The sequence below is a fragment of the Callithrix jacchus genome, chromosome 7, assembly GCF_049354715.1.
Source record: "Callithrix jacchus isolate 240 chromosome 7, calJac240_pri, whole genome shotgun sequence".
NCBI classification, from domain to species: domain Eukaryota; kingdom Metazoa; phylum Chordata; class Mammalia; order Primates; family Cebidae; genus Callithrix; species Callithrix jacchus.
This window is the reverse complement of record NC_133508.1, coordinates 64,684,714-64,700,835: the sequence shown is the minus strand read 5'-3', so window position 1 is coordinate 64,700,835 and position 16,122 is coordinate 64,684,714. Positions and strand designations below refer to the sequence as shown.

The 16,122-nt window shown below is 39.9% G+C and overlaps 1 protein-coding gene across 20 annotated transcripts in view; it reads left to right on the top strand.

The window, feature by feature from the left end:
- Positions 1 to 16,122, top strand: part of EYA3 (EYA transcriptional coactivator and phosphatase 3) — a 106,001-nt gene that overhangs the window by 52,398 nt on the left and 37,481 nt on the right. For 11 of the 20 annotated variants that reach the window (XM_035308376.3, XM_078330894.1, XM_035308375.3 and 8 more), the window contains 2 exons: positions 1,535 to 1,672; positions 12,265 to 12,350. In XM_035308376.3, coding sequence (XP_035164267.1) covers positions 1,535 to 1,672; positions 12,265 to 12,350 — 224 coding nt within the window. The remainder of the gene's footprint in view (positions 1 to 1,534; positions 1,673 to 12,264; positions 12,351 to 16,122) is intronic. The other 9 variants (XM_035308384.3, XM_078330899.1, XM_078330900.1 and 6 more) reach the window with 1 other exon arrangement.

The following is a 16,122-nucleotide window of genomic DNA, read 5'->3' as shown; positions in this document are numbered from 1 at the left end:
GCCGTTCAGAACACAGTGAACAACTAGTCATTAAAAAGAAAATAAAAATGGGCTGGACACAGTGGCTGGCACCTGTAATCCCAGCACTTTGGGAGGCTGAGGCAGGTGGATCACAAGGTTGGGAGTTCGAGACCAGCCTAGTCAACATGTGAAACCCTGTCTCTACTAGAAATGCAAAAATTAGCCAGGCATGGTGGTGGGCACCTGTAATCCCAGCTACCGGGAAGGCCGAGGCAGGAGAATCACTTGAACCCAGGAGGCACAGGTTGCAGTGAGCCGAGATTGTGCCACTATACTCCAGCCTGGACAACAGAACAATACTCTGTCTCAAAAAAAAAAAAAAAAAAAAAAAGAACAGCTATGTTGTTAGTCAGTATGAGATAGATTTATATGTTCTGACTTGGAAAGATGAATCTTAGAGGTATTATGTGGAAAAACACATTATGAATACTACATATAACACAGCCCCCCCACTGGCTGGCAGTGGCTCATGCCTGTAATCCCAACACTTTGGGAAGCCAAGGTAGGAGGTTTGCTTGAGGCCAGGAGTTCAAGACTGGCCTGGGCAACATAGCGAGACCCCTATCTCTACAAAATCACCCAAGCATGGTGGCACACTCCGGTAGTCTCAACTACTGTGGCTGAGGCAGGAGGATTATTTGTGCGTAGGTGACAGAGGAGGACCCTGTCTCTTAACAGCAACAACAACAACAAAAACAGGATCCTCTTCTTGTTAAAAAGATTAGTGAATACATAGAAGAAATCTGGACTGAGTGTAGTGGCTCATGCCTGTAATCTCAACATTAAAGGAGGCTGGGGCAAAAGGATTGCTTGAGGCCTGGAGTTCAAGACCATCCTGGGCAACAGAGCAAAATCCTATCCTTAAAAAAAAAGGATGAAGAAATCATCTGGGCGACTCTTCTGCAAACTGTTAATAGTGGTTAAGTCTGGATGATGGATATATGACTGTGTTTTTTTTCTAAATTACGTATTTCTGTAATGTTTTTAATTTACAAAAATAAGCAGGTATGTCTTTCCTAATCAGAAGAAAAAAGTAACAAAATAACCAGCTTAAAAAGGCAGAGAGTATTTAATATATTTTAGAAAAATTTGCTCCTTGTTTAATGGTAAGTGAATTTTAAACATATAGAATGTCTCCTACCTTGACAGTTTGGATAAATTATTTATCACGGTACATGAACATCAGGCACTCTTTATAACAGATACTCCAATTTGGTGTCAATAACCCTTTTTTGAATCCTGGTCAGTTTCCCCCAATCATTGAAATGAATTTATATACATATTGGGATTTGTGGCAACATTTTTGTTTCTTTGGCCTCATCCCCTAATTCTTTAAAAGTGTTATTTGCTTGTGGTATATTACAAGTGGGAGATTCAATAATTTTCTCTTACAAGCAAATTTATTTTTGTTTTAAGATTTAGATTTTAAACCTACTGGCTGATATTTGAAAGCATAACCATGCTCCTCAGTCCCAGTGTATTGTTTGTAATTGGTCCAATTTATCTGATTCAGGTGCATTGTGGCCAGGTATGAAACCTGAAAGTGGTTTAATTCAGACTCCATCTCCAAGTCAACACAGTGTTCTTACCTGCACTACAGGGTTAACCACAAGCCAGCCAAGCCAAGCACATTATTCTTATCCCATTCAAGGTAAATAGGCATGGTTGTGTGTGTGTTTTTAAATTATTATTATTGTTTCTTGCTTTTAATCTACCTATATCTCCAAACAAATTGGATAATACAGGAGCTCTGTCTTCTAAAATAGAAAGGGGGTGATACTTCGATTTGTGCATGCTTTTTGTGTTAGGCAAACCACAGCTTAGAAGTGTGGTTTATAAGTAGTTTAGACTTTGAATGTGAACTGCTTAATAGAATTGAAACTTTCCCTTTGCATGTTGGGGTCCAGAAAACCCCTTGGTTTTGTTCTAGTCTATTTTCAGTGGCATTTTGTCCTATAAATGAGCAGAAGACTCGTCGTGGGTTGGAATTTTGCTGACCTATGTGAATTGTCATAGCAGTATGTGAGGTGTGCTGCTTTTCTGCTGTGTCTTTGTCACACTTAACACCCTGTTTACTACTTGATGAGACCATTTCTCTTCCTCAAGAAGTTCATTCTTCTCTTTCAGGATAAAAAGCATGATACTAAAGCTTAAACATCTTTACCTTCCAAGTTCTTCCTCTAACAGAGGGAGGATTACAACAAGACTATTAGAAAAAAAGACAAAAAACTCAAAAGGCACTATGGAATTAATTGCCTATCCTTCTAAATCCAATGCAGGCAATTTGTCATTGATCCAGACTGGGATTAGTGTCCTTATACTTGGCTTCTCATCTGCCTCCTTTCTCCTGATGTTTCCCAGCTTTTAAATCTTACTTCTTATAAAACGGATAGTAAAGGGATTAGTATGAGACCTCAAAAACCTATCTGAGGTCCTCTTAATGTGTAAACTTTGGTGATAAAAAAAGTTTTGATGTAAATTAATTAGATTTTTATTTTCAGTTTTAACTGTTTTCAGAAATGTTTGAAAACTACTTCTCCTTGGTCCAGTGGAAACAGAACTGGTCTCTATGTTCTAAGACCTTCGTCTGAGCTACCTTTACCTCCTTTTTACCAAGTCTCTCCTTTTCTTTACTTGTTTCCTCTTCTTCTTTTTTTCCATTTCTCCTCTCCCCCTTCTTTCTTTCTAAAGTGGGAACAAACCAGGAGGGAGAAACTTGAGAGAATGACTTTGCCCGTCTTCTCCACCTCTCCCTTTCGTTTTTATAGAGTATTTCTCTATGGTTTTTTTGTGTTGTTTTGTGACAGTCTCATTCTGTTTGTTGCCCAGCTAGAATGCAGTAGCATGATCACGGCTCACTGCAGCCTTGACCTCCTGGGCTAAGGCCAGGAGGTCCTTTCATTCAGCCTCCCCAGTAGCTGGGACTGCAAGGGCACACCACCACACCCAGCTAATTTTTTCTATTTTTTTTTTTTTTTTTAGAGGTGGGGTATCGCTATATTGCCCAGGCTGGTCTTGAACTCCTGGGCCCAAGCGTCCTTCCACCCCAGGTTCCCAGAGTGTTGAGATTATAGGTGTGAGCCACCACACCTGGCCTAGTATTTCTCTATATTGATAGGCCTTTTGGGTCCAACCACGGGTAAGTTTAGTTGCCAGGTCTCTTCTAATACCTGTTTAAAACTTATACCTAGTTGTGAAAGAAGACCAAGGGTTCTCTTATATTAATAACATGCAACCAAAATGTAAAACCACCATTCCTCTGTAGTTATGTCTAGAATTTGAGGAATGTGAGAGCTGTGCTTGTTTCTCCCTCATAAAACAAGAGGAATCACCTCTTTGGGGTCTGTTAGGACTATTGTTTTAAGAGTCATGAGGCTGGGCATAGTGGCTCATGCCTATAACCGCAGCATTTTGGGAGGCCAAAGTCGGCAGATCACCTGAGGTTGGGAGTTTGAGACCAGCCTGACCAACATGGAGAAACCCTTTCTCTACTGAAAATACAAAATTACCCAGGTGTGGTGGCACATACCTGTAATCCTAGCTACTTGGGAGGCTGAGGCAGGAGAATCACTTGAATCTGGAAGGCGGAGGTTGCGGTGAGTTGAGATCATGCCAGTGCACTCCAGCCTGGGCAACAAGAGCAAGACTTGGTCTCAAAAAAAAAAATTTTTTTTAATTAAATAGGCCAGGTGAGCTGGCCCTCACCTGTAATCCTAGCACTTTGGGAGGTCAAGGCAGGCAGATCACGAAGTCAGGAGTTCAAGACCAGCCTGACCAATATGATGAAACCCATTCTGTACTAAAAATACAAAAATTAACTGGGTGTGGTGGCAGGCGCCTATAGTCCCAGCTGCTCAGGAGGCTGAGACAGGAGAATTGCTTGAACCCAGGAGACAGAGGTTGCAGTGAGCCAAAATGGCACCACCACACTCCAGTCTGGGTGACAGAGTGAGACACTGTCTCTAAATAAATAGTGAGACTCCGTCTCTAAATAAATAAAGCAGTCATGAAAATATCCCTTAAACGTCACTAATCACTATTCTTATTTGTTCTCTATTAGAACATTTTCTTCTTTTGGATTGGTTAACCCGATTTCCTTCATTTTGCTATTAAATGATAATTGCAGGTATTTATGAGGTACTTACTATGCTCTTGACAGTTTTCTAAGCAGTGAGTATGGTGTTGCTCATGTAATCCTCACAACAACCCAATGAGGGAAGTACTGATAACCCCATTTTACAGAGGGGGAACCTGAGGCACAGAAAAGCTAAGTTGCTTATTTATAGTCACAAGATAACAAATATTTAAGGCAGAATATTAGCGAGGCATTCTGACCCCAAGCATGAGTACAATATTTATGCTTTTCAGTATAGAGGTCAGGGTATCAGTATCAACTCTCCCATAATTGAGAACCTATACTAATAAATATCTAAATTCACTTATCCTCCCTTTTACTGGTTAATCTGTTGACCCATTTTATTGTTCATTAGCACAGGGTAGAAATTAAGGCAAAAGTTAACCATTAAGTTATCAGTTTTTGCCATTTATTCTGATGAAAAAATTGTTAGAAAAACAGTTGGATAAAATGAAATATGAGTATTATTGGAAGATTGAAATTACTTAAGTTCACCACTATCAATATTACTCTCCTCACTTCTGTTTTTCCCTTTCTTTTTAGCATGGTTAATGAATGTTAGCTGTCCAGGGCTGTTTCTTTACCCAGTTTTTTAAGTGTTCAAAACAGTAATATTCATTCCACCCCAGGCATTCTCCAATTGACAGCAGCTCATTCTCCCTGGGGGAGTTAGGGAAATTATCTCAAAAACCTAATCTGCTTCTGGCTTGATTAACTCTAATCAGAACCTTTTCTTTAGTTTGTACTTCAGTGGTACCATCCATAATGAGAAGAGACTGTCTTTGTATGCTCATAAAAATGTTTTGAATGAGTAGATCTGACTTCTCTAGTATCATTCTTTTCCTAGAGTATCTGGTGACTCTGTGGCCCTGTCTTTGTTCATTTTCTTCAGCTGAGATGTTTTAATTGGTTAAATAATATCCAAGTGGCAAAATCAATTTCAGAAATTTCAAAATTAATTTTAATTCAATTTTTATTTCTTCTCTTTGAGATTGAGTCTTGCTCTGTCACCCAGGCTGGAGTGCAGTGGCGCAGTCTCTGCTCACTGCACCCTCTGCCTCCCGGGTTCAAGTGATTCTTCTATCTCAGCCTCCCGAGTGGCTGAGATTACAGGCACCCACTTCCATGCCCAGCTAGTTTTTTGCATTTTTAGTAGAGATGGGGTTTCACCATGTTGGTCATGCTGGTCGGAAACTTCTGCCCTCAGGTGATCTGCCTTCTTTGGCCTCCCAAAGTGCTGCAATTACAGGCGTGAGCCACTGTACCCAGCCTAATTCAGTCTTTTAATGAATGTCTTTGTACTCTAGTGTCATTGGTAACAATAATAATCTATATTTGATCAGGAGATTTTTAAAAACTTTTTTACTACCCCAGAACCTAAAGTACAATTAAAAATATTTATTAATAGATTTTATTTTTTGAGAAGGAGTCTTGCTGCGTCACCCAGGCTGGAGTACAGTGGAGCAAGCTTGGCTCACTGCAGACTCCACCTCCCGAGTTTAAGTGATTCTTCGGCCTCAGCCTCCCGAGTAGCTGGGATTACCGGCACACGACACCATGCCCGGCTAATTTTCGTATTTTTAGTAGAGATGGGGTTTTGCCATGTTGGCCAGGCTGGTTTCAAACTCCTGACCTCAAGTGATCCAGCCGCCTCGGGCTTCCCAAAGTGCTGAGATTACAAGTGTGAATTACCGCACCTGACCTAGACTTTATTTTTTATTCATAATTTTAGATTTATGGAAAAATTGAGCAGATAGTACAAAACGTTTCTATTTATCCTCCCTCCTGCACAGTTTCCCCTGTTACTAACATCTTAACATTAGTATATTACACTTGTTACAATTAATGAACCGGTATTAGTATGTTATTATTAACTAAGTCCATAATTTATGTGGATTTCCTGTGTTTTTATATGATGTCCTTGTTCTGTTCCAGGATCCCATCCAGGATACCACATTATATTTAGTTATCTTGTCCCCTTAGGCTCCTCCAGACTTTGTAGTTTCTCAGACTTTTCCTTGCTTTTAATGACCTTGACAGTTTTGAGGAGTACTGATCCAGGTATATTTTAAGATGCCCCATTCTTAGAATTTGTCTGATGTTTTTCGTATGATTACACTGGGGTTATGGATTTTAAGGAGGAGGGTCACAAAGGTAAGGTGCTGTACTATCATCATTATTTATGACTGTTGATATTGAAATTGATTACCTACTTGAAGTAGTATTTGTCAGTTTTCTCCATAAAGTTACTTTTTCCTCCCTTTCCATACTGTATTCTTTGAATAGAAGTCACTTTGTGCAGCCCACACTTAAGGAGTTTTGCTGCCTCTCCTTTACGGTAGAGTATCTCCCCCCACCCCGCCCCCAGTTAAGCCACAAGAATACGGTAGAATATCTACATAATGTATTTGGAATTCTTCTGTCCAGATTTGTCTCTTCTCCTCAGTTCGTTAATTTATTCAGTCATTTGTTTATGGACTCATAGATATTTAATTTATACTTGGAGTTATAATCCAGTATCATGTTATTTATTTTGCTAGTTTGGCCACTGGGAGCTCTTTCAGTTGGCTCCTATGCCTTTTGACATACATTCTCTCATTTTTTTGGTTTTTGGTTGTTTTTCTTCCCCAGCACTTCCTTACTTCCTGGTACTATAAGATGCTCCAGGCTCATCTTGTATATTACTTATTAAAGTCCTGTTATCAACAACTTTTTTTAAGGAGACCTGGTTTCTTTTACTGGAAAGAATGATACTAGAAACCAAGATCTGGGCTTCCAGCCTGGGCAACATGGCAAAACCCCATCTCTTCAAAAAATACAAAAATTAGTCAAGTGTGGTGTGGTACATGCCTGTAGTCCCAGTTACTTGGGAGGCTGAGGTGGGAGGATCACCTGAGCCTTAGGAGGTAGAGGCTGCAGTGAGCTGTAATCGTACCTGTGTGACAGAGTGAGACTCTGTCTCAAAAAAAAAGATCTGGGCTTGAGGGGTGCTAATTGCTACTGGGGTGTCAGGTGACATTTCTTCTAGGCTTTCTCAGCTGACAGAGCAAAGAAATATATGTGTGTATACTAATGTATGTAAATACACATATCTATAAATATTTCTCTATGTAGTAATCTGTATCTGTGTTGAGTTAAACATGAGTTCTTACTGATTTCTTGAGCTCTGATCATTCTAAACTCTGTCCCTTGTTGATCTGTAAATCTCCACTCCAACAATAAGAATCTTTTATTAGGAAAATTTTATTATTTTGATATATGGAGCTCCTTGTGGGGAGCAGTGCTTGCACATAGTAGGTACTCAATAAATATTTGATAAATAAACGATTACATGAATGAATGACCCACTTAGTCAATCAGTTTTAACTTAAAATATGTACAGTTTCTACTGGATTAAGAATTGTCAGTAATGTTGACAACTGAGAGTAAGAGAGTACTGAGAGTAAGTTTTAGGAACCCACCTAACTGTTAGCCTCTAGCAGAAGATAATGATTTTAGGCTGGGCACGGTGACTCACACCTGCAATCCCAGTACTTTGGGAGGCTAAGGTGGGTGGATCACTTGAGGTCAGGAATTCGACAGTAGCCTGACCAACATGCTAAAAAAAAAAAAACCTTTATATTAAAAATACAAAAGTTAGCTGGGTGTGGTGGTAGCCGCCTGTAATCCCAGCTACTCTGGGAGGCTGAGACACGAGAATTGCCTGGACCTGAGAGGCAGAGGTTGCAGTGATTTGAGATCGTGCCACTGCACTCCAGCCTAGGCGACAGAGTGAGACTTCGTCTCAGAAAAAAAAAGAAAAAGAAAATAATGATTTTGCCCTTCACACTTAGTGCACACAAGATTGATGTATATGAATCCCACAAATATTTATTGACCATCACCTGCTCTATGCCAGGTGCTTTGCCAGATGCTGGAGTTCATAAGATAGCAAGATTCTGCCTTTATGGAGCTTACAGACTAGTGGTGGAGGGGAAGAAAACAAGCAAGCAAATAAATAACATTTTGATAAGTGCTCTGAAAGAAAAAAAAATTGATTGCTATGATTAAGGAAAATAGAAAAGGTCTTAGTTTTAATAAAGAGGTCAAAGAGACCCTCTGAGGAAGTGAGTCATGCTGAAGAGCCATCATGCTGGGAGGGCAAGAGAGGTCGAGAGAACAATCCAGGCAGAGAGAACAATATTGCAAAAGTCCTCAAATGATAACAGGCTTGTCTGGTTTTGAGTAACTCAAAGAAAGCCAGTGTGAGCAAAGGAGGTGGAGTGACATGATACAAAATTAGAGAGGTAGGTAAAAATGAAATCTCGCACAAACTTTTATGTGCCATTAATGCATGAATTAACCTTTTAACTTTGTAGTGCTCTCACTTAGCATTCTGTAACCATGGTCCTCTGTTCAAAGCTGTATCTGTATATTGACTATATTAGGCAGACATCTACGGGGCCTGGTTCTCAAAAGTGTTGTCTTTCAAGTTTTTGCAGCTCTGTTGTCAAAACAGGAGTGAGGGCTGATCAAAAACAGTTGGCCATGCCATTAGCATTTGGAGAGCTAGCAGCCTTTAGATATATAATAATGGGAGCTACCACTTGAGTTTTATTTGATTCTCTAAATTTGTAGTTTTTGTTGCATAATTGTTGCTGCTTTTGTTTTTAAACCTGCAACTGAATATTGTTTTTGTACACACACACACACACACACACACACACACACACACACACACGATCTGTACTTTTAAAAAAATGCCTGGTTTTTTAGTCATAGCTATATGTGTGGTAGGGCAGGCAGTGGTTGTGTACGTTTTTAGGTGAGTTTGCCTTGGGTTCAGTGGTGGTTACAAGAGCCTAAAAAAATATTTAATTAATTAGACTAACTTCCCTCACTAGAAACTCCTTGAAGGCCAGGACTTTGTCTTACTATTTTATCCTTCAGTGGCTGGAGTAGTTTCTATGCACATAAGTTGACCCTGATATACTTACTGGTTTGCTGAATGAATGAGTGCCACATGTTAGAAATAATTTGGCTTAGTTGAAGAAAAATGTGTTATTAAGCCCTATGAACTTTCTGGGTCAGCACACCAAGATCCCCTATAATAGAAGCCAACTACTGCTCAGAGAAATTGGTGATTTCAGTACAGTACTTGTTAAAACTCAGAGTTATCAACTAGCTAATCAAGCCATTAAACTTTCTAGCAGGGATATATTAAGAGTATATGGCCAGTTGTTTGTAGGGTCTACCATTTTACTTCCAGTCCAATTCATTAAGTGGTTTGAAACTTGTTAAATTTCTAAAACCACCTTATCATTCAGAGTACATTTTCCCTCATGTATATAGAGATCAGATATGACTGAGTTATACCTCCAACCACTATTAAGTTATGGAGAAGTGGTCGGGTGCAGTGGCTTATGCCTGTAATCCCAGCACTTTGAGAGGCCCAGGCAGGTGGATCACCTGAGGTCAGGAGTTCAAGACCAGCCTGACCAAAATGGTGAAATGCATCACTACTAAAAAAATACAAAAAGCTGGGCTTAGTGGTGCATGCCTGTAATCCCACCTACTTGGGAGACTGAGGCAGAAGAATTATTGAATTCGGGAGGTGAAGGTTGCAGTGAGCTGAGATTGCACCATTGCACTCCAGCTTGTGCAACAAAAGCGATACTCCATTCAAAAAAAAAAAAAAGAAAGAAAGAATTAAGTAATGGAGAGGGTAGGACAGAATTAAAGAATTAAAGATCAATAGGTGAAAAAGAGAAAATGCCAGGACCAGGGCCAGAAGAAAATTGAACTTGCTGGGGAAGATAAATTTAAAAGATCAAATCAATTCTTTATTTTCTTTCCCATCTTCAATCACCTATGTTCAGTCTGTTTTATTGCAGGCCTGCCTAGGATAATGTACTGATAACAGAATCTGGAAACTATTCAAAATTTTTTCCCTACAAGAATGATTAAAACCATTTACAAAGTCAGTTACTTTATGTATTGTCATGTTGTGGTGCTTCCTTTTAGGAAAAAGGATGGGTTAAGCTATAGTAGAAAAGAAAGTGAATATTGATTGAAAGAAAATACCATCTGTAAAGTTATAAAACCTATTTCATTTAGTTGTTATGTTTAAGAAAGTAAGCCCTTAAGGGTCTTTTAGTCCCCCTGGAGCAAAGATTACTATAGAAAATAAAGTTACTCTGGATAGTTAGGAAATTTGTTTTTGTTTTATTTTTTGAGACAGAGTTTCACTCTGTTGCCCACGCTGGAGTACAGTGTCTCAATCTCAGTTCACTGCAACCTCCGCCTCCCAAGTTCAAGTTATTATCCTGCTTCAGCCTCCTGCATAGCTGGGATTACAGGCAATGCACCATCACACCTGGTTAATTTTTGTATTTTTAATAGACAGAGAAGATTTCACCATGTTGGCGAGGCTGGTCTCAAACTCCTGACCTCAGGTGAATCACCCACCTTGGCCTCCCAAAGTGCTGGGATTACAGGCATGAGCCACCATGCCTGGCCATAGTTAGGAAATTTGAACCCTAGCTTAGCTGCTGACTCTGAGGAAAAAGCACTGGATGAAGAATTGGGAGATACAAGTTGTCATCTTGGTTATCTTCCATTAGCTTTGCTGCTGTGGACAAGTTACTTCAACTCTTCTTTGTCTTAGGTTCTTCATCTTAATGCTGGGGTTGCAGCAATAGCTGTAACTGACCTTACTCTCTTCTAGACTGTCTTCTAAGTAGAGTACCCTTAGGAAAAGGGATGAAAATTCTCTGATTTTGACCAGAGCACTTAAGTTTCTGTTGCATTTGTTCTCCTGCCCTGTTCTCAATGGAAGTTTTCTTACTAATTTTCACTCCGGAGGACTTGTTAATGCGGCAGGTAGTCAGTTAGTCGGTCTACCTGATGGGGAACCCATATGATGTGTGCATCTGCAGTAGGAACCATGTCTGAGTGTATTTATAAGTGAAGATGAGGAGTTTAAGAACAGTACTGATAATATCTGTTAGGTTGTTCACCTGAGAAAAGTCGCTGTGTCAGTGCTCGTCACTGAGATTTTGATTAAAACCTTAGTGGAATGAATCTATGATAGAAGGGGTATAAAACAAATTACTTGTCTTTATTTTATTTTTATTATTTTATATGAATGAAAATGTGCATTTCTTTCTTTCTTTTTTTTTATTTGAGACAGTCTTGCTCTCAGGCTGGAGTGCAGTAGCGTGATCTTGGCTCACTGAAACCTCCACTTCCCGAGTTCGTGTGATTCTTGTGCCTCGGCCTCCTGATTAACTGGGATTACAGGCCCATGCTCACCATACCCAGCTAATTTTTATATTTTTAGTAGAGATGGGGTTTCACCATGTTGGCAAGGCTGGTCTCAAACTCCTGGCCTCAAATGATCTGCCTGCCTCGGCCTCCCAAAATACTGGGATTATAAGCATGAGCCACCACACCTGGCCCCAAATTACTTAAGACAGCCAAGTAGCATATAAGGTACATTTTTACCTGACTAGAATAATATTTAAGATTTTCTGAGTTTTTCCAGGCTCATTGCTAAAGTCTCTAAATGCCACATCATTGTGTTTATTGATCCGCATTAGTAACCCATTGTTTGAGTAGAGAACTCAAGAAGCAATCTAAGTGCTTTTGGAATTTGGAGGACCAGTTCTTTTTCTCAAGTCATTATGTTGTATTAAGAAAGGCATAACTTGGAGCAAGTGACAGTAAACAATTCACAGTGTAAGATTTACCAGAGCTCTACTGCTTTACAGTATGCCACATTGCAGGTGAGTCATTTTTCAGCCTCTGGAGAAGATGGACTGGAGGAATTGGATTTAGCTCTAATTTCATTGGTATTATTAGTATGAGTTGTGAATTGTATATATATCTTTTTAGGTCTTTAGAAAGAAGAATTGAAGGCTCAAGTTGAAACAGAAAGATGTTTGAAGTGTTTGTTTTTAACGAAGTGTAAATTAAGCTACCCCACGCTAAAAAGCAAAACAAGCATTTGTTTCCTTTGCCAATGTTTATCTCCTTGTAAATCTGTTCACTTAAGACACATCTATTTTCAGTTTCTTCTGACTTTTTACATAATATCTTTATATCTTTTAACCCCATCAATCCTCTAGCTTCAAGCACAAATGCCAGCCTGATACCTACTTCTTCTGCAATTGCCAATATTCCAGCAGCAGCAGTAGCCAGCATTTCAAACCAGGTATGGTGCTACTTTTGTTCATTCTGTTTGATAGAGTTCATCTAGCTTGCTCTTTCTTTCCATGGTCAGTTTGCCTATTTAAGAAACAACCAGGAAGAGTATGGGCTGTGGAGACCTTTTCCTGGATACCCTCAGAACTCGGACCCTGGATGGCATCTTAGGCTACCATCTAGTTTCTATTGTTCCTCTGCTTAGTCTCTCTAGAATATGGTTATGTCTGTTCCTTTACTATGTTTGTCTTCACTTCCTACTCTGCCCTTACTAGAATGTAAGCTGCATGGAGGTAGGGATTTATTTTTCTATTTTGTTTTTTTACATATTCCCAGAGTATAGAAAAATGTCTGCCACTTACATCAAAGGCACTTAATAAATATTTGTGGAATGAAGACCTCATTCTTTGTGAATTTTTTGTGGTCTATTCTTGATAGCTGTTATATTAACTCTTTATGCTTAGGAGATCACTGGTAACACCTTCAGTGTTCTAGAGTTTTTTATTTTTGTTATTTTGTTGTTTTCTCTACAGCAATTATCACCACTGTCTCCTTGGATCTTTTTCTGGCTACAGTTAACATTACTATTCTGGTTCTTTTTTTAGTATTTTACTGTTTTGGGCTTTTTTTTTTTTTTTGAGATGTAGTCTCACTTACTCTGCTGCCCAGGCTAGAGTGCAGTGGTGCCATCTTGGCTCACTGAAACCTCTGCCTCTCAGGTTCAAGTGATTCTCCTGCCTCAGCCTCCTAAGTAGCAGGGACTACAGGCATGCGCCATCATGCCCAGCTAATTTTGTGTTTTTAGTAGAGACGGGGTTTCATATGCAGGCCAGGCTGGTCTCAAACTCCTGACTTCAAGTGATCCTCCTGCCTTGGCTCCCAAAGTGCTAGGATTACAGATGTGAGCCACTGTGCCCGACCGTGTCAATGAGACAAAGTCCAAAGCTCTTGTCTGGCAATAAAACATGAAGAGTGTCATTTTATATATATATATTTTTTTAATGCAAAGGAATAGGCTTTAATTTATGTGAATAATTAAAGAATAAAAACAGCACACTTGAGATCCCACCACTGCACGCCAGCCTGGGCAACCGAAGGACTCCATCTCAAAAAAAAAAAAGTAAATAGCTGGCATTACAACCATTCTTCTTACCTCTTTGTAGGTTACCGGTTTTATGTTTGAGCTTTTCATATTTTTCTTTTCTTTTTTTTTTTTTTGAGGCGGAGTTTCGCTCTTGTTACCCAGGCGAGAGTGCAATGGCGCGATCTCGGCTCACCGCAACCTCTGCCTCCTGGGTTCAGGCAATTCTCCTGCCTCAGCTTCCTGAGTAGCTGGGATTACAGGCACGCACCACCATGGCCAGCTAATTTTTTGTAGTTTTAGTAGAGACGGGGTTTCACTATGTTGACCAGGATGGTCTCGATCTGTTGACCTCGTGATCCACCCGCCTCGGCCTCCCAAAGTGCTGGGATTACAGGCGTGAGCCACTGCGCCCGGCCCCCCTATGACTTTTTAATTCTTGTCAGTGACACTACATTTTCTTAATAAACATGGGCCTAAAATCAGACCAGACATCTTTCATTATTTTTCTCACAACCTTACCCAATCTGTTCATTTCTCAGATTCTTTGAGAAGAATTTCTTTTCCTTTTTTGCTATCATCTCCCATGTTTTGGTATTTTCCCCTTTGATCTTGAATTACCATGGTTAATTGCTCATTTTTTACCCCTTTGTGCCTGTTCATTCTCTAAAATATTATCTCGTTAATTTTCTCTAAATGCCACTTTTTATCAGGTTACTGACCTGCTCAGAGTCTTTTCATGTTTTTATTTGTTGATTTGAACTTGAGAGTTCCCATTTCCTATTCTGCAGCCCACAGGCTATATACTGTTGCCTAAAGAACTCAAGTCTTATTGCTTTACCAATCATTCAGGCCTACAGAGGTCCCTTCTTTCAACCAGACTCAACCTCTTCAGAGCCTATTCATGTTCTTACTTCCTCTACATATTAATCTCAGAAAGCTTCTTCACCATCCTACTCTACAGGGACAATTGTCTGTTACGTATTTCAGTTATTTGACATATACTTTATTACCAATTTGTTGTCTGTATTCTCTCCTGCTAGATTTTTAACTCCTTTGAGTTCTGCTAGTATTACTTACTCTTTTCTTTAATATTTTCTTCTTCTGCCCATACACAGATGCACACATATATTGAATTATATTTGGTTTATGGTAGAGATGCCCAATGACTATTTAGAAATAACTGACCTGATCAGTTAGCTTCTTCCTACTTGCCACCAATATTAGTGTCAGTCGAATGTCTTTAGGTGTGTATTTGAGCTGTGTGTCATACCCAGTTTTTTTAACAGCTTTATTAGGGAGTAATTGACAGATGGTAAACTATACAGATTTAAATTGTACATTTGGTAAGTTTTGCCATATATGTACCTATTGAAACCAAAAGTTTTATCCCAGCGTTTTTTTTTTTTTAAGACGGGGTTTCACCATGGCCAGGATGGTCTTGATCTCCTGACCTTATGATCTGCCCACCTCGGCCTCCCAAAGTGCTGGGATTATAGGCGTGAGCCACTGCACCTGGACTATCCCAATATTTTAAGGAAACTTTTTTTTTTAAGAGACAGTGTCTTGCTCTGTCACCCAGGCTGGAATGCAGTGGTGTGATCTCGGCTCACTGCAACCTCTGTCTCCCAGATTCAGGAAGTTCTCCTGCCTCATCCACCCTAGTAGCTGGGACTACAGGTGTGCTCCACTACACCTGGCTAATTTTTGTATTTTTAGTAGAGATTGGATTCACCATGTTGGTCAGGCTAGTCTCAAACTCCTGACTTCATGTGATCTGCCTATCTCAGCCTCCCAAAGTGCTGGGATTACAGGCATGAGCCACTGTGCCCGGCCTTTTTTTTTAGATACATAATCAGGGGGTTTTTGTTTGTTTGTTTTGTTTTGAAACAGGGTCTCGCTCTGTCACCCAGGCTAGGGTGCAGTGGTGCAATCTCGGCTTACTGCACCTTCCACTTCCCAGGTTCAAACGATTCTCATGCCTTAGCTTCCCAAGTAGCTAGGATTACAGGCATGTGCCACCATACCTGGCTAATTTTTATATTTTTAGTAGAGACAGGGTTTCACTATATTGACCAGACCAGTCTTGAACTCCTGACCTCAAGTAATCCACCCACCTTGGCCTCCTAAAGTGCTGGGATTATAGGCATGAGCCACTGCACCCAGCCAATAATCAGTTTTTAAATTAAGACTCTTTAATGTAGCATATGTGCTTTTCTTGTTTGCTTAAGTTTAATTTTTTTGTTTTCCTTAGATGAGCTATTATCTAGTGCAACAGTTTGTAAACCTCTTAAAGAGTAGAATTGCTGGGTGTGGTGGCTCACACCTGTAATCCCAGTGCTTCGGGAGGCCAAGGTGGGCGGATCATGAGGTCAAGAGATGGAGACCAGCCTGGCCAACATGGTGAAACTCCATCTCTAATAAAAATGCAAAAAAAATTAGCCAGGCATAGTGGCACACACCTGTAGTCCCAGCTACAGGGAGGCTGAAGCAGAAGAATAGCTTGAACCTGAGAGGAGGAGGTTGGATGAGCTGAGATCATGCTACTGCACACAAGCCTGGGCAACAGAACAAGACTCCATCTCAAAAAAAAAAAAATAGAGTAGAATGTTTCCTTCAAATTCTGTGCAAAAATTTGGTACATAAAATTGGGGGAAGAGGTTGTTGGAGTAGAAAAAGGGACATCATGTATATGTTTATG